At 42.5% G+C, this 22,832-nt stretch overlaps 1 protein-coding gene across 1 annotated transcript in view; it reads right to left on the bottom strand.

Annotated features, from left to right (window-relative positions):
- The window catches only part of C10H3orf20 (chromosome 10 C3orf20 homolog), an 89,566-nt gene that overhangs the window by 52,754 nt on the left and 13,980 nt on the right, over positions 1-22,832 (bottom strand). The window contains 5 exon segments of the mRNA XM_067043370.1: positions 1,676-1,796; positions 2,548-2,700; positions 13,072-13,356; positions 14,345-14,480; positions 21,332-21,451. Coding sequence (XP_066899471.1) covers positions 1,676-1,796; positions 2,548-2,700; positions 13,072-13,356; positions 14,345-14,480; positions 21,332-21,451 — 815 coding nt within the window.

Raw genomic sequence — 22,832 nt, 5'->3', positions numbered from 1 at the left:
CCAGAACCCATGACAGACCAACTGAATCACAATCTCTCTAGGGTTGTGCCTGGGATCTATATTTTTGTTAAAGTCCCATGGGTGATTCTGATATGCAGCCACAACTGTGAACCTCTTCATTACGTGACTAATTGTACAATGACTGAAATTTGTCATTTCAGTCTGGATTACTTTTTAATCCAGACAGTGGGCACTGGGAGAGGAGAGAAATCGGTGTGGACTGGAGCGCCATGAGGACAGGAAGTCTGAGTAGGGCTTTGAAGGAGGGAAAATTTGGATTGGCAGAGAGAGAAGATGTATTATATTTCAGGCCAGTGGGGTAGGAAGGGTGAGACATGTTCAAGGAATTGAATGTTTCTGAGCAGAGGTATGGTCTACAGAAATCAAGATATAAGAATGAGAATCCAGTGGTCAACAAAGAGGATGAACAGGAAGGGCATGAGACAGGATGCTTGAGCCTTACCATGAACTCTAACAGTGCTTCTGTCTGTAACTCTTACCTTGGGTGGATTCTATGTTCCGTGATCTTTCTCTGAATCCCAACCCTATGAGCCTGTCCTTCTCTCACAGCCCTTATACTTTTCTACCACATATTCTTATTCCCCTAGATTTCTGAGTTCCTTGAGGGGTATGCTCTATCTTTCTATCCCCTAGACTGGTGATTTTCAACAATGGGTGATTTTTGCCCCCCAAAGACATTTGGCACTGTCTGGAGATATTTTTGGTTGCCACAACTAGGAGAGGGGGTACTCCTGGCATCTAGGGAGATACTGGTAAATATCCTACAATGCACAGTTATTAAAAGGATTATCCATCTCAAAATGTCAGTAGTTCCAGGGATGAGAAACTCTGCCATAGGTAAAGTGACAAGCACACTTAATTGCTTTATTAGTATATTAAATGTATTAAGTTATTATTTAATATTAGTAATTAAACATTTATTATTTAATAACTCTCTGATGAATAGCTGAACAACCAAATGAATGAAAAAAGGATTTGTGTCTATCAGCTTCCTTTACCTCTCAGATATTTTTGTTTCACAGATAGTAAAACTATAAAAACAAAAACTGGGGAGACTAACACAGAATTACTTTTCTTATTGCTACACACAGGCATTAAAAATAAAACTATCGGGGCTTCCCTGGTGGCGCAGTGGTTGAGAATCCGCCTGCCAATGCAGGGGACACAGGTTCGTGCCCCGGTCCGTCAAGATCCCACATGCCACGGAGCGGCTGGGGCCGTGAGCCGTGGCCACTGAGCCAGTGCGTCCAGAGCCTGTGCTCCGCAATGGGAGAGGCCACAACAGTGAGAGGCCCGCATACCACACACACACAAAAAAAATAAATAAATAAATAAAAAATAAATAAATAAAACTATCAACTACTGTAACAGTTATTTCCTAAAATAAAGGACATTTTAACTCTAAAATATAATATCATTAATAATAAAAATAAAACAGGAAGCATATTACCAAGAAAGGTCAGTACAGCAGCCAACAGTTGCTGTAGGCTGGTGAAAAGTTCACTTCAGCCAGCACTGGACCACTGCCCATCAACGTGGAAACCTCTGATATTACAAGCTCCTTGAGGCTAGGGCTCCTGTCATACAGGTAGCCCTCTGGCTCTTAATGCTGGGCAGCCCAGTGGCAAGCCCCACCTCTGCTGCCCACCCCTACCTTGTATTCCAGGGAGAGCAAAGTCTCCGTCTTGGAGGTCCAGCTCCACTTGTGGACTACATAGCCCTTGTAATCGCTGGTGGTCCCACCTTCCTCATCCAACACCAAGACGTATGGGCAGCTAGGAGAGATGCATAAATGAGGAGCTTCCTCCAGGCCCCAGAAGGAAGCCCCCATCACTACAGGCTATAGGCAGGCAGGGCTCTGAGACAATGCCCCAGCTGGAGGAACTGTGGACTCTTGCAGGTGGCCCTACTTACCCCACCTAACATGGTCTGATGTCCCTTCACACCTGTTGATGCTACTGGGAAGGTCAGATCTGACGGAGATGGTGGAAGCTCAGGCCAAACCCAAGGGGGAGAGAAATGGAACATGTGTCCATAGCCCAGGAGCCTAAGCATATAAGATCTCAGGCACCAAAACGGGAAACGGACGTCACATGAAAGTAAGTCAATCCCTCCTAGAACAGTTACTTAGGAAAATCAGACAAAATCAACATTTGGCTACCAAGAATATGAGCTACCCATGGCCTCTCCTTCACTGCTTCCTAGTATAAAACACTTCTCTCCCCTAAAGAATTCTTCCATGAATCTAGCTAATAGTGAAGATCTTAGTGCTCTGGGGGGAACAAGTGGAGTACAACTTGGGGAATGTCCCTTCTCATTGGCTATGACATGAATCCAGCAAGTAAGGGCCTCAAAGCATCTATGTCCCTACAGGCACTGCTTTGGCCCTGCCACACCGTCTTCCTAGACCTCTGGACACTGCCTGGTCCATCTTTTTCCCAGGGGCTCCTACTTTGCACCTCAGTGCCCCACTTTGTCACCCTCAGAGATACCTCCATGGGGCCAAGATTCCCCCAACGGACTCACCAGGGCTTCAGGTTGTAGTGAACGCAGCCCTGGCCTTCAGCATTGAACATGGCCAGGAAGGAGAAGCTGGGTGTGTCATTAAAGAGGCAGGTGATGGCTCTCCCTCTGCAGCATGTGGGGATCTGACACACGGCGATGTTTCCGGAGGGATAGCTGGCAGAAATTGTTAAGTAGAACTAACAGAAAACTCTCAGAGTTCTGCTCTTAGGTGCCTCATGGAAAGCAAGTCTACATGTCAGTGTTTTAGCTGTTTGGTACATCATTCCCAGTCTTCCACACTTTGCATAAGTAACAACTAAATGACCATGGAGCCAACCATGCCCTGGGTGCTTCCCTGTATCCTCTTTCTACTCCTCACAACCATCCTGTGGTAGGTACTATTACCTTCATCTCACAGATGAGTAGGGTTTCCCTGCATGTAAGGGGTTTCCTGGGATGCAGGACTTTCAGTGATAAAACCAGGAAAGTCCTAGACAAACCCGGGTAAGTTATTCACCCAACAGATGAGGAATCCAAGGTACAGAGAAATGATCTGCCTTACATCACACCACAGGAAGTGGCAGAGCCAGTATCGGAACTCTGAGGCCAGAGATATTTCTAATGCTGTTAGGCCGCTTCCCCTTCTTACCAACCTAGAAGAGTAGACAATGTCTCCCTGTTCATTTCCTACTAAGAAGGCTGCAAGGAGCACTGGTCCTGACTAAAACAGATATGGTGTGGGCAGCTACTATCTTTTTTGCAGGAATTTCAGAAGTGCCCCAGACAGGAAGAATTTCAGTGATCCTACAATCCCACTCCTGGGCATATATCCAGAGAAAACTATAATTCAAAAAGATACATGCATCCCAATGTTCACTGCAGCACTATTTACAATAGCCACGACATGGAAGCAACCTACACGTCCAGCAACAGATGAATGGATAAAGAAAATGTGTTATATACATACACATACATAAACAAGTGAGTAAGTCAGAGACAAAGACAAATATCATATGATATTGCTTATATGTGGAACCCTAAAAAAATGAACTTATTTACAAAACAGAAATAGACCCACAGACATAGAAAACAAATGGTTTTCTAAAGGGGAAAAAGTGAGGGGAGGGATAAATTAGGAGTTTGGGATTAATATATACACACTCCTATACATAAAATAGATAACCAACAAGGACCTACTGTATAGCACAGGGAACTATGTTCAATATTTTATAATAGCCTATAATGGAAAAGAATCTGAAAAATAATATATATACATACACATATAACTGAATCACTGTGCTATATACCTAAAACTAACACAACATTGTAAATCAACTATACTTCAATTTTTTAAATTTAAAAATAAACAAATAAATAAATAAACCAAAACATAAATAAAATTCATTAGATGGATTTAGCAGCATGCTGGAGCAGTATAAGAAAAAAATCAGTGAACTTGAAGACAGAACAATTGAAATTATGCAGCCTGAGGAGCAAAAAGAAAAAAGAATGAAGAAAAATAAACAGAACATAGGAGACCTGTGGGATACTACCAAGTAGAGCAATATATGCATAACAGGAGTCCCAGAAGAAGTGAGGGGGCAGAAAGAAATAATGGTTGAAAACTCCCCAATTTTTATGAAAGATAGGACTCTATACATTCAGGAAGATCAACAAACTGCAAGTAGGATAAATTCAAAGACAGCCACATTATTATCAAACTGCAAAAAGACAAAGAAAGAATCTTGAAAGCAGCAAAAGAAGAGACTTGTCATGTACAAGGGATCCTTAATAAGATTAGTGGCCAAGTTCTCATCAGAAACCAAGAAGGCCAGAGGCACTGGGATGAAATATTTTAAAAGCCAGAAAAAAAAAAAAAAAAGCTGTCAACCAAGGCTTCTCTATTGAGTAAAACTATTCTTCAAAAATGAAGGAGAGGGCTTCCCTGGTGGCGCAGTGGTTGAGAATCCGCCTGCCGTTGCAGGGGATACGGGTTCGTGCCCCGGTCCGGGAAGATCCCACATGCCGCGGAGCGGCTGGGCCCGTGAGCCATGGCCGCTGAGCCTGCGCGTCCGGAGCCTGTGCTCCGCAACGGGAGAGGCCGCAACAGCGAGAGGCCCGCATACCACAAAAAAAAAAAAAAAAAAAAAAAAAAATGAAGGAGAAATTGAGATTTTTCCAGATAAACTAAAGCTGAGAGAGTTCACCACTAGTACACCTTCCCTACAAACAATGCTAAAAGGATTCCTTAAGGTTGAAATGAAAAAACACTTGACAGTAACTCAAAGACAAAGGAAAAAAGAACACCAGGAGGTAACTACATAAGTAAATATAAAATTCAGTATTATATTATTATTTTGTTTATAATTCCTTTTTTCCTATATGATTTGAAAAAATGCATAAAACAATACTTGTAAATCTATATTAATGGCAATGTATATATAAAGAGTTAATTTCTGTTAACAACAAAATAAAGGAGGAGGAATGGAACTGTACACAAGCAGAGTCTTACATGCTATTGAGGCTAAGTTGGTCTTAACTCAAACTAATATGTTGTCAAATGTAATTAGTTTCTTCAGGCTGCTGCAACTAAGTACCACAAACTGGGTGACTTGAACAGCAGAAATTTATTCTCTCACAGTATGGAGTCTAGAAGTCTGAAATCAAGGTGCTGACAGGGCCATATTCTTGGAGGCTCTGGAGAAGAACACTTCCTTGCCTCTTCCTATTTTCCTAGTGGTTACCAAGAATCTTTAGCATTCCTTGGTTTATAGATGCATCATTCTAAACTCTATCTCAGTCATCACATGGTGTTCTTCCCTCTGTGTGTGTCTGTTTTCTCTTCTTATAAGGACACCAGTGGATTAGGGCTCATTCTAATCCAATATAACTGCATCTTAATAATTATATCTGCAAAGACCCTATTTCTAAATATGGTCATATCCTGAGGTTCCAGGTAAACATAAGTTTTTGTTAGACATTATTCAATCCATTATACCAGGGGAACCAATAAGAAAATAACTAGGAAGTGTGGAGAAAAGGAAATCAGAGAGCTACCATATAATACAGCAATCTCACTCTTGGACATATACCGAGAGAAAAACATGGTTTGAAAGGATACACGCACCCCAACGTTCACTGCAGCACTGTTTACAATAGCCAAGACATGGAAGCAACCTAAATGTCCACTGACAGATGAATGGATAAAGATGTGGTACATATATACAATGGAATATTACTCAGCCATTAAAAAGAATGAAATAATGTCATTTGCAGCAACATGGATGGACCTAGAGATTATCATACCAAGTGAAATAAGTAGGACAGGGAAAGACAAATATCATATAATATCACTTATATGCTGTATCCAAAAAGAAAAAAATGAAAGAAATGAACTTATTTACAAAACAGAAATAGACTCACAGACTTAGAGAAGGAACTTATGGTTACTGGGGAGAAGGGTAGGAGGAGGGATAGACTGGGAGTTTGGGATTGACATGTACACACTGCTGTATTTAAAATAAAATGCCTTGGGACTACCCAGGTGGTGCAGTGGTTAAGAATCCACCTGCCGGGATTCCCTGGTGGTGCAGTGGTTGAGAGTCTGCCTGCCGATGCAGGGGACATGGGTTTGTGCCCCGGTCCAGGAAGATCCCACATACCGTGGAGTGGCTAGGCCTGTGAGCCACGGCCGCTGAGCCTGCGCGTCTGGAGCCTGTGCTCCACAATGGGAGAGGCTGCAACAGTGAGAGGCCCATGAACCACAAAAAAAAAAAAAAAAAAAAGAATCCACCTGCCAATGCAGTGGATATGGGTTTGATCCCTGGTCCAGGAAGATCCCACACACTGCAGAGCAACTAAGCCGAGGTGCCACAACTGCTGAGCCTGCGCTCTAGAGCCCGCAAGCCACAACTACTGATCCCACAGGCCACAACTACTGAAGCCCGTGTGCGTAGAGCCTGTGCTCCGCAACAAGAGAAGCCACCACAATAAGAAGCCCATGCACTGCAACAAAGAGTAGCCCCTGCTTGCCACAACTAGAGAAAGCCCATGCACAACAACAAAGACCCAATGCAGCCCCCATAAATAAATAAAAATAAAATGCCTTTCCATGAAAAAGAAAGAAAACAAACAGCAAAATGGCAGAATTCAGTCCTCCCATATCATCAATTACTTTAAATATAAATGGATTAAACTCTCCAAAGGCAGAGATCTGCCAAATGGATAAAAACAATACAAAACATATTACTCAACTATATGCTATCTACAAGAGACTCACTTTAGATGCTAAGACACAACTAGGTTGAAAGTGAAATGATGGAAAAGGATATTCCATGCAAATAGTAACCAAAAGAAAGGTGGCTATATTGTTATCAGACAAAATAGACTTTAGTAAAAATTTTTACAAGAGACAAAGAAGGACATTATGTATTGAGAAAAGGGCCAATACCTCAAGAAGATATAACAACTATAGACGTATAAACACCTAACAACAGAAACCTAAAATATATAAAGCAAAAATGCACAGAATTAGAGGAAGAAATAGTTCTATAATAAGAGAGACTTCACTACCTTACTTGCAATAATGGCTAGAAAAACTAGACAGAAAATCAATAAAGAAACAGAGGACTTGAACAATAGTATAAACCAACTAGACCTACCAGGCATATACAGAACATTCCACTTGACAACAGGAGAATACACATTCTTCTCAAGTTCACATGGATTGTTCTCTGGTTTACACAGTATGTTAGGCCACAAAACAAGTCTCAATAAATTTCAAAAGACTGGAACCATAAAGAATATATTCTCTGACAACAGAATGAAACTAGAAATCACTGGCAAAAGAAAATTTAGAAAATTCACAGACAGGTGGAAATTAAGCACACACTTTTAAACAACTAATGGATAGAGAATAAATCACAAGGGAAATCAGAAAAATACTCTGAGATAAATGAAAACAAAACCACACAATAACAAAACTTATGGGATCAGGTGAAAGCAGTACTCAGAGAGGAATTTATAGCTATAAATATTCACAGTATGACAGTCTCTAGGCCCAATCCATGTTGCTGTAAATGGCATTATTTCATTTGTTTATACAGCCTAGAGAATGGCATACTGAGTGAAGTAAGTCAGAGAAAGACAAATATATGATATCACTTATATGTGGACTCTAAAAAAATGGTACAAATGAACTTATTTACAAGATAGAAATAGAGTCACAGATGTAGAAAACAAACTTATTTTACTAGGGGGGAAGCAGGGGGGAGGGATAAACTGGTAGATTGGGATTGACATATACACACTACTATATAAAAAATAGATAACTAATAAAGACCTACTGTATAGCACAGGGAATTCTTCTCAATACTCTGTAGTGACCTATATGGGAAAAGAACCTGAAAAAGAGTGGACATAGTAAATCAACAATACTTCAATTTAAAAAAAGATAAAAAGAATAAAAATTTAAAAAACTGAGAGTGGATATATGTATACATGATTCACTTTGCTGTACAGCAGAAACTAAGAACATTGTAAATCAACTACACTCCAAGAAAATTTTTTAAATATTCATAGTAAAGGAGAAGAAAGATCTCAATTCAATAACCCAACCTTCTATCGTAATGAACTATAAAAAGAACAGTAAAGTAAAACTAAAGCTACCAGAGGAAGGAAATAATAAAGATTAGAGAAAAGAAAAACAAAACAGAGAACAGAAAAAACAATAGAGAGAACCGACAAAACCCAAAACTGGTTCTTTGAAAAGATCTGTAAAATTAACAAAACTTTAGGTACACTGACTGAGGGGGGAAAAAAAAAAAAAAGGAAGACTCAAATTCCTAAAATCAGAAATGAAAGTGGAGACATTACTACTGACCTTACAGAAATGAAAAAAGATCATAAGAGAATTTTATGAAGATCTGTACCTCTACCAGTTAGGTAACCTAGTTGAAAAGGACCAATTTCTAGAAACATGCAAAGCAAAGTTGCAGGATACATCATCAACACATAGAAATAATTTGTCCTTCATGAACATGGGATGTCTTTCCATTCATTTCAGTCCTCTCTACTTCAGTAATATTTTGTAGTTTTCAGTGTACTAGTTTTACACCTCTTTAGTTAAATTTATTCCAAAGTATTTTATCCTTTTCAGTGTTATTGTAAATGGTATCATTTCCTTTTGTTTACTGCTTTTCTATTGTAGTTGTTGCTCATATAGCATTTCAGATCATTTGTTCCCAGTGTTCATGGATTGGAAGAATTAATATCATTAATGGCAATGCTCCCCACAGTGATCTACAGATACTGGGTTGGCCAAAAAGTTTGTTTGGGTTTTTCTGTAACATCTTAGGGTCTTTTTGGCCAACCCAATACAATGCAATCCCTATCAATCCCATCAATCTTTTTTGCAGCAATGGAAAACTTGATCCTAAAATTCGTACAGAATTGCAAGGGTACCCAAATAACCAAAATAATCTTGAAGAAAAGAATAAAGATGAAGGACCCACACTTACTGATTTCAACACTTACTACAAAGTGATAATAAAACAGTGTAGTACTGGCATAATAGACATATATATCAACAGAACAGAATTGAAAGTCCAAAAATAAGCCCATATATCTATGGTCAATTGATTTTCAACAAGGGCGACAAGACCATTCAATGAGGGAAAGAACAGTCTCTTCAAAAAATAGTGCTGGGACAAACGGGAACCACATGCAAAAGAACGAAGTTGGACTCTTACTCATACCATATGCAAAGATCAACTGAAAAATGGATCAGAGATCTAGACATAAGAGCTATAACTATAAAGCTCTTAGACGAAAACAGAGGAATAAGGAATAGTTTCTTAGATATAAAATCCAAAATATAGAAAAACTGGACTTCATCAAAATTTAAATCTTTTGTATATCAAAAGATGCTATCAAGAGTATGAAAACACACCTCACAGCACAGAAAAAAATATGCAAATCATATATCTGATAAGGGCCTAGTATCCACAATATAAAAAGAACTCTCACAACTTAATCAAAAAATGGGCAAAGGACTTGAATACACATTTCTACAAAGAAGATTATACAAAGAAGGCACATGAAAATGCTCCTAGTCATTAGCTATTAGGGAAATGCAAGTCAAAACCATGACAAGATATCACTTCACACCCACTAGAATGGCTGGAATTTAAAAACTGGATAATATCAAGTATAGTCAAGGATGCGGGGAAATTGAAACGCTCACACATCGCTGGTGGGAATGTAAAATGGTGCAGCCACTTTGGAAAACATTCTGAATGTTTTCATAATAAGTTAATAAGTTAAATATAGAATTATCATATGACCCAGTAATTCCACTCCTAGGTATAGACTGAAAAGAAATGAAAACAGTGTGCAAATAAAAACTTCTCCAAGAATGTTCATAGCAGCATTATTCACACTAGCCAAATGGTGGGAGCAATCGAATGTCCATAAATGAAAGAAGAGATTTTAAAAAGTGGTATATCCATACAACAGAATATTAGTCAGCCACAAAAAGGAAGGAAATTCTGACACATGCTACAACATGTATGAATCTTGAAAACATTATGTTAAGTGAAGGAAGCCAGGCATAAAAGGCCACATACTGTAAGATTCCATTTATGTGAGATGTCCAGAGTAGGCAAATCCATAGAGACATAAAAACAGATTGGTGGTTGCCCCTGGGGGTAGGCGGAAATGAGGAGTGACCAATTAATGGGTATAGGGTTTTCTTTTGGGGGTGAACTCAATAGAGGAGTTGGTTGCACAACACTGTAAAATATGCTAAATGCCACTAAATTGTACACATTAAAAGTATTGACTTTGGGCTTCCCTGGTGGCGCAGTGGTTGAGAGTCCGCCTGCCGATGCAGGGGGCGCGGCTTCGTGCCCCAGTCCGGGAAGATCCCACATGCCGCGGAGCGGCTGGGCCCGTGAGCCATGGCCGCTGAGCCTGTGCATCCGGAGCCTGTGCTCCGAAACGCGAGAGGCCGCAACAGTGAGAGGTCCGCGTACAAAAAAAAAAAAAGGATTGACTTTATGTCATGTGAATTTCACCCCAATCAAAAATACAAAAGGAGGGAATTCCCTGGAGGTCCAGTGGTTAGGACTCTGTGCTCCCACTGCCAAGGGCTGGGGTTCAGTCCCTGGTCGGGGAACTGGGAGAACTGATGCATACTACAACACGGAAGAACCTCTAAAACATTATGCTAAGTGAAAGAAGCCAGATAAAAAGGCCACATACTGCGTGACTCCATTTATATGCAATGTCTGTAATAGGGAAACGCATAGAGACAGAAAGCAGATGAGCAGTTGCCAGGGGCTGTGGGGGAGGGGAAATGGGGAGTGACTGCTTAATAAGTACAGGGTTTCCTTCTGAGGTGATGAAAAAGTGCTGGAAACTAGATAGTGGTGTACAACACTATGAAAGCCGCTGAATTGTACACTTCAAAATGCTTAAAATGGTAAATGTTATGTGCATTTTACATATTAACGAAAACGTGCACCTCACACAGCAGTTCTGAGTACTCAACAAATCCCTAAAGGAACAGCACTTAGCACAGTACTGGGCACATGGTGATTATGGTTTGCTTTTAATGTGGTGAGTCTGTATCTTTGTATGAAAAAGGGACTTGAGGGAAGTTTGACAGGAGGCTCAGCCATCAAGGAGAGAGAGACAAGGAGATGCTGACAGCCCAAATGAAAGGGATGCCGGGATGGTTCTGGGGTCCGACACTGACCAATGCAAACCCACTGGGGCTTGGAGCTTTCTGGCAATCCAAGGGCAGACACATCACTTCTACCTGAGAGTTTTGCCCGGCAGTCTCCGTGAAGACAGAAGTAGCTGCCGAGTCCAGGGTTCTGTGGAACCCATGAGGGAGGGAAGTGTCTCCCAAACATTTTCTCTACTCCAGAGGGATCCAACACCTGCATGTGTGTTTTGCCCATTTGATCACAGTAGCACAGATGCTGTCCTTCAAGATCACTGGGTCCAACTTTCTCACCTTATAATGGAGAGAAGTGAGGCCCAGAGAGATGGAATGGCTTGGGCAGGCTCACCAAGAAGAACTGGGTCTAGAATCCAGGCCTCGTGGGACTCCCACAGAGGAAATACATTAATGACCAAGATCACTGGGGTCTGAGTCAAGCGCCCAGCATCGATGGCCTGGGGCCTGGGGTGGTCCCAGCAGGGGGTTCTTGGGAGTGTGTGGCAGGGGAGGGAACATGGATCCCAGCAGGCTGGGCTGCAGTACCTTGATCCGCTGATCTACACTTGTCCACCCCTCTCTGGTTCTGCCAATAGCAACCTAATTCACGGACACAGCGTCACGAGTTCACAGCGATGGTCCCATTCAATGCAGCGTGGAGTAAGAAAAGTGGGGAGAGGGAGCCCCATGACCCCTGTGAGCAGCAGCTGCCTGGGAAGGCGTGTGCTGAGTTCAATGCACAAGGTGCCCTGGAAGCAGGGCTGAGCAGAGGGTAATGAATGCACTCATTTATGGTCAGAGAAACCATAGGACTCCTTTGACAGGCACTGCAATTCTGAATTTCCAGTTCAGTGGAGAGGAGGCCAAAGGAAGCGAGGGGGGCCATGGCCAGGAAGGCCTGCTGGGCCGCCTGTTGAGACAGCTCAGAGAGCCACCTCCCTCTAAGGTAAAGTGGTCCATTCACTCCATTCCATTAATCATTGCATATAATACTCGATAAACATCTGTGAGTGAAGAAGGCAATCTGACTCCATTCATGCTAAAATATGCCTAACTCTCAGCCTTTACCCTGCATGTTTCCTCAGTCTAGGGTTCTTGGTCCATGGACAAGCTCTGAAGGTCTGCTGACCCCCTTCGATCACAGGAAATGTTTTACACGCATGTGTGTCAGTTCATATTTCTGGGAAGAGGGTCTATAGCTTTTCACCAGATTCTCAACGAGAAAGTGTGTCCCTTGTGCCACTCACACCCCCCGAGGTGGGAGCCGGCTGCCCGTATTCTCATGAATACCGACCGACCTCAGCTGCAGAGCAACCCGAGCATGTGCCAGGCGGGGTACCTGCGATGCGGGTTAGACTCCAAATATATGGATCTTGGCGACAAAGTAAGCAAGAACCACAGGGCTTACCCACTGACCCTGGGACAGAAGGACAAAGACACCCCCCCCCCCCCGCTGCCCCAGGATGGAGGGTCTCCTATCACCTCTCGGCTAGAGATGAATTGTTCTGTTCTATATCTCCAACCTCCTCCCACCTGGGAGAGCCTCGAAGGCAGGGACTGCTGCTGTACCCCCGGCCCGCACTGACACATGATCACAGATAGTCAGGTTCAGTACGTCCTGGTTGATCAGGACTGAACTTGAGGCTTGACTGTTGGTACTTCTTCTCTGACCTGGACAAACTCTTAATATCCCAGAGGACCCGTCACCAGACTTCTCTGACCCAATGAAAAGCCAAAGGGAACACTCTGGCTTTGTCAAAGCCTGGAGTTCTCTGGGCTGAGCTGCTGGGGAGAAAGGGAAGCACCAAATAAAAGGATACTAAATGAAGGAGGACCCATCGTAGAAGGTGTAATGCAACCTGATGGCCTTCTTGGGTGCCTTCCACTCCTGAGAATGCGGGCCCAAGTGAAGATGATGGGCGGGAGGCTGGTGAGGGGTGGGAGGGGAAGTCTGGGCACCTGGAGGGTGCGGATGGCAGGAGCTTGGGGTCTGAGCATCCCCTTCGGGGGTTGACAGTAGATGAGGGGGCATCTTTGCCCTGTAGTTGCGTAAGATCATGGGGTAGAAGACATTCCTCCCTTTCCACGAGACCCTTTCGGCTTCTCTGCAGGGAAGGAGACCAGCATATTTTCTAGCCACTTGCCTCTCACTCACCAGGCTCTCTACAGCCCCTGCCCAGCTCCCAAGACTCCCATTCCATTTCCCTGTCCCCAAAGCATCTGTCCCTACCCCAATCCCTCATCCTTATAGGTAATGTTTTTAGGAAGGACTGGGAAGGTCCCCATACCCCTTTGAGACCAGCCCTGGACTGATTTCCACCTTTTGCACAGGGGTGGGGACCCATGGAGTGGAGCTGCATATGGAATGGGGTGGAAGAGCTGGAAGCTTTGATCACCTCCCAAACCTGAGCTTACAAAGGAAGACAGCTTCCTTCTGGAATGTCACAGTAAGGAGCAAATTGGCTGGCTGCCCTCTACGCATATTCTACAGCTGCAGTGACAGTGGCCTGGGAGTCCCAGGACACATATATGCTTAGATGTGACTCGGTTTGAAATCCTTTATGGCCCATGGTCTGGGCCTTTGGAGAAATGCAGATTCACTTGCTAGGACTTGTGGGACCCACAAAATCATAAATACCATTAATCACCCATGTCAGTGTTTTCTGAAAGCTGTCCCTTTTTTTCTAAGAGAACACCTGACAAATTATGTCAAGAAATAAACATTCTCAACTGTAAGGGTGTGTAAACTTTAAGAAGCCATGCAAAGGGGTCTCACCGGTGAGAAGGCAAAGAACATTGCCCTGGGACAGGCCCACTGAGCTGTGGGACCTCAGACAATGCCTTACCATGTGCTTGGGGTACCTCAGTTTCCTCATCTGTAAAACGGGCATAAACCTGCCTTTCTCATAAGGTCATAGTAGGACTGAAAAGGACTGTGAATGTGGAAGGACGAGGGACGTGTGTGTGAGGGACAACTATCACCCTGTCACTGTGGCTGGGGGCACTGGGCAGCCGACATGTCGTGATCACCCTCCAGGTACACACAGGCCATGCCCTCCTCTCCCATACACCCTCAACCACTAAGGTGCTCACATAAGGCGACACATCTCCTGCAGCTTCTCCCGGGCTTCAGGGCAGGGGTCGCTGAACTCGATAACCTCAGAGGCAGAGGTTCCCGCTCCTCGTCGTGGGGAGGTCAAGACTACTTCTTCCAAATTTGGGGGTTTGCCTGCAGTTGGACATGAAGAGGTTAGGGAGGGTTTTAGAAGATGGGTTCTCAAGACATCATGTTCACCTGGGGCGGGGGGGTGGGGAGAGCAGGAGCACTGCATCCCTTGAGAATCAAAATAACTGTGGGAGTCATTCATGCTTCCCGGGACAAGAATCCCCAGCGGGTCACTTATGAAACAGAGGCAGCGCTCTGTGGGTCAACCAAGCGTGTGTCAGGAACACTCATGCAGCGGGAGGAATCCAGCCACGTTTCCCCAAGTGCGGCCTGGTCCTGGCTGGAGAGAGCGCACACATGGCTGTGGTGGACGCAGAAGGGATTCCCTTGTGACACTTCTGACTTACGACAAAAAGTCCCAATTCCATCTCAATGGCTTCAACACTTCTCTGATGCTGGCTTATCTCAGCCTTCGGCAGAGGGCAGAGGGTATCAACTGAGACTCAGACTGTGATGTTTTGGGGGTTTTTGTGTGTGTTTGTGGTAAAATACATATAACAAAAATTTACCAACTTAATTTTTAAGAGGCAAGTTCAGTGGTATTAAATACATTCACAGTGCTGTGCAACCGTTATCACCATCTATTCCCATAACGCTTTTTATCTTATAAAATTGAAACTCTGTAACAATAACCCCCCATTCTCCCCTACCCCCAGCCCCTGGCAACTGCCAATCTACTTTCTATCTTTATGATTTTGACTGCTCTAAGTACCTCCTATAAGTGGAATCATACAGTATTTGTCTTTTTTATGAATGGTTTGTTTCATGTAGCATAATGTCCTCATGTTTCACCCATGTTATAACATATTGCAGAATTCCCTTCCTTTTTAAGGCTATATAATATTCCATTATAGGTACAGACCAAATCTTTCTTTTCAATTTTTTAAATTATGTATTTATTTGGCTGTGCCAGGTCTTAGTTGTGGCACTCGGGATCTTCATTGCGGCATGCGGGATCTTTTAGTTGTGGCAAGTGGCATCTTTTAATTGAGGCATGTGGGATCTAGTTCCCTGAACAGGGTTCAAACCAGGGCCCCCTGCACTGGCAGCACCGAGTCAACCACTGGACCACCAGAGAAGTTCCAATGATTGAGTTTTATATGTTGAACCATGCTTGCATTCCAGGAATAAATCCTGTTTAGTGTCATGTTGCATAATCCTTTTATTATGCTGCCAAATTCTGTTTGCTAATATTTTGCTAAGGATTTTTGCATCAATGTTCATCAGGTATATTGGTCTGTAGTCTTCTTCTAGTGCCTTTGGCTCCAACATCAGGGCAATATTGGCTTCACAGAATGAGTTGGGAAGTGTTCCCTCTTCACTTTTGGGGAAAAATTTTAGAACGATTGGCATTAATTCTTCTTTAAATGTTTGGTAGAGGGCTTCCCTGGTGGCGCAGTGGTTGGGAGTCCGCCTGCCGATGCAGGGGATGCAGGTTCGTGCCCCGGTCCAGGAGGATCCCACGTGCCGCGGGGCGGCTGGGCCCGTGAGCCATGGCCACTGGGCCTGCGCATCCGGAGCCTGTGCTCTGCAGCGGGGGAGGCCGCAGCGGTGAGAGGCCAGCGTACCACCAAAAAAAAAAAAAAAAAAAAATGTTTGGTAGAATTCATCATTGAAGTTATCAGGTCCAGGGATTTTCTTTGCTGGAGATTTTTTTTTTAACATCTTTATTGGGGCATAATTGCTTTACAATGGTGTGTTAGTTTCTGCTTTACAACAAAATGAATCAGTTATACATATACATATGCTCCCGTATCTCTTTGTTGGGAGATTTTTGATAACTGCTTCAATCTCTTACTATTTATAGGTATAGTTCAAATTTTCTATTTCTTCATGATTTCGTCTAAGTAGGTTTTGTGTTTTAGGAATCTGTCCACTTCATGTAGGTTATCCAATTTGTTGGCATACAGTTAGTTGTTCATAGTACTCTCTGATAATCCCTTTTATTTCTGTAGAATCAGTAGTTGTGTCCCATTTTCAATTCTGATTTTAGGAATTTGAGTCTCCTTTCTTTTTTTCTTAGTCCATCTAGTTAAAGATTTGTTAATTGTGTTGATCTTTCTGAAGAATCAACTTTTGGTTTCATTGATTTTCTGCTGTTTTTATATTCTCTATTTAGTTTATCTCTGCCCTAACCTTTACTTCCTTCCTTCTCTAGCTTTGGGTTTAGTTTAATAAAGTTCCTTAAGTTGTAAAGTTAGGTTGTTTACTTGAGATCTTTCTTGCCTTTTAATATATAAGCATTAATAGCTATAAATTTTCCCCTTAGCATTGCTTTCATTGTACCCCATAAGTTTTGGTATGCTGTTTTCATTTTCATTTGTCTCTAGTATTTTCTAGTTTTCCTTGTAGTTTCTTCTTTGATCCATTCATTAAGTGTGTGTTATTTAATTTCCACAATTTTGTAAACGTTCCAGTTTTCCTTCTGTTATAGATTTCTAACTTCATCCCATTGTGGTTAGATAAGATACTTTTAATGAAATCTATTTCTTTTAATCTACTGAGACTTAATTTGTGGCCTAACATATGACCTATGCTAGAAATGTCCATGTATACTTGAAAAGAATGTGCACTGTTTTTGTTGTTTTGTTTGTGTCCTGCATGTGTCTGTTAGATCTAGTTGATTTATTGTGTTGTTTTTTATTTTCTTACTTCTGTCTGTTATTCTATCCATTATTGTGAGTGGGTTATTGATGTCTCCCATTATTACTGTAGAACTACTTGTTTTCAACTGGTCAGGTTTTGCTTCATATATTTTGACGGCCTGTCATTAGGTGCATAAATGTTTATAACTGTTGTATCTTCTTACTGTATTGAAATTTTATTATTATAGAATGTCCTTCTTTGTCTCTTGTAATCTTTTAAAATTTAAAGTCTATTTTATCTGATATTAGTATAGTCACCCCTGCTCTCCTTTGTTTACTATTTGCATGGAATATCTTTTTCCATATTTTCACATTCAAACCCACTTGTGTCTCTGGATCTCAAGTGAGTCTCTTATAGCGTAGAGTTGCATCATGAGTTTCTATTCATTCTCCCAATCTCTGTCTTTTGATTAGAAAATTTAACCAATTGACATTTGAAGGAATTACTGATAAGGAGGGACTTGCTTCTGTTACTGTGTTTTTTATTTTCTATATGCCTTATTAGAGCTTTTTGTTCTTCATATCCTGCATTAGTCTTCATTTGTTTTCATTTTTGTAATGAAATTTTAAAATTTCTCGTTTCCTTTTCTGTATGTTGTAGTTATTTTCTTTGTGGTTACCATGGGGATTACATTTAACATCCTAAGGTTATAAGACTCTGCTTTGAATTTTACCAGCTTAACTTCAATAACGTACAAAAACGCTCCTCCTTTACAGCATCATCCCCATCACTGTCAGTTGTTAATGTCCTAAAAATTACGTCTCTTCATATCGTATGTCCCAAAACATAAATTAACAATTCTTTTAAATGCATTAATCTTTCAAATTATGTAGAAACTAAGATTTGGAGCTACAAACCATAGTTAACTGGCTTTTACACTAATATTTTCTTTAAATATATTAGTCTCTTAAATCATGTAGAAAAACAAAAAGTGCAGTTACAAACTGCTGTTACAATAATACTAGCTTTTATTATTGCCTATGTATTACCTTTATTGAGGTCTTTATTTCTCCATATAGCTTTGTGGTTCTGTCTAGTGTCCTTTCATTTCACCTTGTAGGACTCCCTTGAGCACTTCCTGCAGCACAGATTTAGTTGTCATGAATGAACTGCCTCAGGTTTTCTATGTCTTAATGTCTTGCTCAGTTTTGAAGCACAGTTTTACTGAATTCGGGATTGATTCTTAGCTGACAGGCTTTTTCTCTAAGCATCTTGAATATATTTGCTCTGTACCTTGTATCCTCCAAATTCTGATGAGAAACCTGCTAATGATCTTATTAAAATTCACTGTATGTGAGGATTCACTTCTCTCTTACTACTTTCAAGATTCTGTTTTTGTCTTTGTCTTTTGAAAGTTTGATGATTCGTGTGTCTTGGTGTGGGTTTCTCTAAGTTCATCTTTCTGGGAGTCTGCTGAGCTTCTCTGACGTTTAGCCATTATTTCTTTAAATATTCTCTCTGCCTCTTTTTTTTTTTTTTTTTTTTTTTTTTTTTTTTTTTTTTTTTGCGGTACGTGGGCCTCTCCCGTTGCGGATCACAGGCTCCGGACGCGCAGGCTCAGCGGCCATGGCTCACGGGCCCAGCCGCTCCGCGGCACGTGGGATCTTCCCGGACCGGGGCACGAACCCGCGTCCCCTGCATCGGCAGGCGGACTCTCAACCACTGCACCACCAGGGAAGCCCTCTCTCTGCCTCTTTTGATCTCTCTTCCTCTTCTGGAACTCCCACATGCCTATGCCACTTGATGGTGTCCCACAGTTCCCTTAGGCTCTGTTCATTTTTCTTCAATCTTTTTTCTTTCTGTTCTTCAGACTCAATAATTTCCATTGTCCTGTCTTCAAGCTGATTCTTTCTTCTGCCTGCTCAAATCTGTGGTGGCAATGTTTTGTGCTTATTTCCGTTATTTTCACAGTTATCCCCCATGGCAAGTCTTAGGTGGTATGAGGATATGATCACATAAAATTGTGGAGGTGATCATCCATGGCTGAATTTCCAGAAGCATCTATTCAGGTCCTGCCTGCTTCTGAGCCTCTGCTGCCTACTCAGCTGGAGCCCCATGCTCTCCCTTGATATATGCAGGCTCATCTTCACCTTGGACTCAAAAATAAAATGAGTCTTCAGGCCAGGGGCATTGCTTAGGCTCCAGCTGAGCCCTGAAGGCCTCAGAATGGAGTCTTTCTCACTGTCAGCCAAGTTGAGGTTTCTGGTTGGTGCCTGGGTACCATGTCTGGTATCTGTCACCTTGAGTGGTTCCTGGTCCCTTTCCTGACTCCTCCAGCCATGAGACCAGAGGCTTGACCCTGAGGCCCAGCTACCTGCTGGCTGACCTCCTGGAACATCTGCTGGCCTGAGCATCCCTTTCTGGCCTGCCCCTAGTTGCTCCGGGTCCCCAAGTGTGACAACCAGGAACCACTGTTGACAGATTTCTCTCAATTCTTTGCCTGTAAAGTTGGGCTGTGCTCCAGAAATAGCTGTTGTCTGCTCAGGGAGTAGGTCCAACTCCTGGAGCCTGTCTGCTCCAAGTCTGCATGACCCTAGAACTGCAAAGGGGGCCAGCTGGCAAGGCGTGACAGCACGTGTACATGGAACAGAGAGCAGAGGTCCCAAACCCAAAGTGACTTAAAACCACAACAACTCTACAATAGGTTCTTTAAGCTAGGGTACTTTGGAGTGAAAGTGGGTATAATTAATAGTTATGCCAGGACAACAGCATAAACTGGGACTTCCCTGGGCAAGCTAAGACACACGGTTACTTATAAACTATTAGGGAAGGTTAACCACCCATCCTAGCATGCCTGTGTGAGAATAATTTCTAAACAATATCAGGAACCTATAAGAAATGCAGCAGCGTTGAACATCCTAGTGAGAATGATGCAACGTCATGGCGTAATCACATCCTCAGGTGGCAGAGGAAAACAGCCACGTAGACAAAGAGACCAACAAACACATGTAACTTTTGTTTTGGAACAACCTTACTCAAGGCATCACCCCGAGGTCATTAGGAAGAAAAAAATCATGAAATCACTGGGTGTCCTGAGGGTACTGTTTCCCCTCAAAGTGACTGCATTGACTTAGGGCCAGCTCAGGAGGAGATGTGATAAACCAGGAGCATACAAAGGGGGCTGCTGGAAGTGATGTTCACAGTGACAGAAAATGTGTCATGAGAGGTAAAGGAACAGGGGAAACAAGAGTCTGAGGATGTCACCTCCATCAGGGAAGGTGTTCCTTGTCTTAGAATCCACATGTGTACCCACAGCACTCAGAACAGTGACTAACAACTAGCAACTGTTCAACAAACATTTGTTCACTGACTGAAAGGCTACAGGATCAACCTGATATGGAGAGTGAGGCCTGGAAGAAGGCAAATCTCATAGCAATCCGAGGTGGGCTCAGGAATATAAAGCCAAGCTTCTCAACTTCTAGCCTTACCTCCAGTGTCTGTGGGAATCACTGGACAGTCTTTCAGCATCCCAAACTTCTGTGGATTCGCCCACCACCACTTTGCGAAAACAGTCCCTCCCCTACCCCACCACTCTACCACCACAGCCTGGGGGGCCCTGGAAGTTCCACGAGAGAAAGTTCCTTCTCTGCCCTCTCCAGCCCCAACTCATCTCTCCTCCAAGCTCGGGCCGCACAGTCACTGCTACCCTGTTTGGTCTCACCTGCCACCAGTTCTTTCCTTTAAGCCTTTCCTTCTGCTCTGTGTTTCCTGCAACAGAATAGGAATGGCCTCTATGTCTGTTTTCTGCCCACATAAACTGACCCAGCTGGGGACACACGGTTAGGCTTGGTATCCGAATACATCCGTTCAGGTACTGGTTCCCCCACTTGCTGGGTGAGTATGGCTAACACAGGTCTCTCTCTGAGAAGAGGGGGTGAGTATGTGATAACATAGGAGGCAGAAGACGTGGGTTTGCTAGGGGTGTTGCCCCAGGTGAGAGGAACCGCATTAACAGAAATGGAGCGCTTGTAAACATTCAAACGATGAGACTGCAAAGTGGAGTGACTGGGTTGAGATTTGTCACCTTTTATGGGACAGAATCTGTCAACAGCTGCTGGGTCTCCAGCCAGGGCAGCTATATATCCTTCCTATCAGAAAACCAAATCAAATCATCTCATCAACCTACACAGGATATCCTCTATCCCCCTCCCCATCCCACCCCCACCACCAAAGATAGGTCAAACGGTCTTTCTGGGAATCACTATTACCTGTTTTCTTCTTGACTTCCCTTCCGGTTGAGAGGGAAAAGCTCAGACAGCCAGTAGAGGAGTCGTAGACAAGCTGGTAAGGCGAGTTCACTCGCACGGCTGGGATGTTTGTGGAGGAATCTGGAGTGGAACAGATGGGATTCTGCTTTCAATTTTTTTATTTTAATTTTTAAATCAAAAATATAATAACGAAGTTTTTGTCCTAGTTGTATGGTAGACCAGATATTCTAAAGTGCCCTGTTGTTACAAAACAACCAATTTCTGGAAGAAGAAGATTTTTTAATGCTGGAGAAGGCTCAGAGTAGTTAAGAGAAATCTTTAAAGTTCTCCTCTACGGTGTCGCCCCTTCCCAGCCCTCAATATCTCCCAAGAATGAGTGGGGTGGTGGTGGGATGAATTGGGAGATTGTGACTGACATATTTACACTAATATGTATAAAATAGATAACTAATAAGAACCTGCTGTGTACGAAATAAATAAATGAAATAAAATTCAAGAATGAAATGACACCAGAGCAGGGAGCAAGGAAGAGAAAGCAACCACAGGTGACGTTACTCTACGGATAAATGCAGATATAACTGCTGCACTAGGTCAAGAGAATAAACACTGGGCTAGCTAGAAGGCAAGTGAGAGTAATCTGCTCCCCCTTACCCAAGCCACAGAGATCAGATTTTTCTTCCACAATAGATTAGTCTCTTGCAGAATCACATTGTCTTGTGTAAAATCACTCGATACCTGACCACGTAAGAATTCAAATTTAGCACCCCTTTACTTGTGGAAAATCTTGATCATTCTTCTATAAACCTCATCAAATCATTTGCTTATTCTCCCCCCCAAATACAGTCATTTCACTAGTTGGGCATAAAACTGTTAGGAAATGTCAAGCAATTCATCACGGCTCATTCAAATTCATCAAGAAAATGGCAAACCTGACCTCCTAAGTAGACAAAAACTATACCCAGAGACTGCACACTGCATGATGCAAGCTCATAAACAATCACCTTCACTGGCGGAAGCTAGGACCACATGAAAAGAACTAATAATAGCCAATGTTGGGAAAGATGGAATGAAACCAGTCAATCCTGCTGGTGTAGAGAAAATTCATCAAGCAATATTTAGCAAGAACTATATACATATTGAGACCCTCTGCCCAATAATCTCTCTGCCGGGAGATTAATCTTAATAACCAACACAACAGTGATAAGAAGCAATGTGCAGGAAGCTGTGTATTACAATGTGTATTATACTAATAACAAGAAACCTGGAAACCTAAGCATTCAGTTAATTATGGAACGTGAACGTTAGAAGGACTCTACACTCACTCAGAATGACAATTGTGAAAGGTGTATAGCCATGTTGGAAAAGACTGTATCTGTTAAGTAAAGGAAACTGAAAAATAGAAAAAGTGCAGTATTCTTAGGGGAAAAAAAAAATACACACACACACACACCCAGAGGGAGGAACCACAAAGGGAACTGCAAACGTGAAAAAATAGTTAGCA

The sequence above is a fragment of the Kogia breviceps genome, chromosome 10 (assembly GCF_026419965.1).
Source record: "Kogia breviceps isolate mKogBre1 chromosome 10, mKogBre1 haplotype 1, whole genome shotgun sequence".
NCBI lineage: Eukaryota > Metazoa > Chordata > Mammalia > Artiodactyla > Physeteridae > Kogia > Kogia breviceps.
Note: the sequence above shows the minus strand (reverse complement) of the source record. Positions and strands in the feature narration are given on the sequence as shown.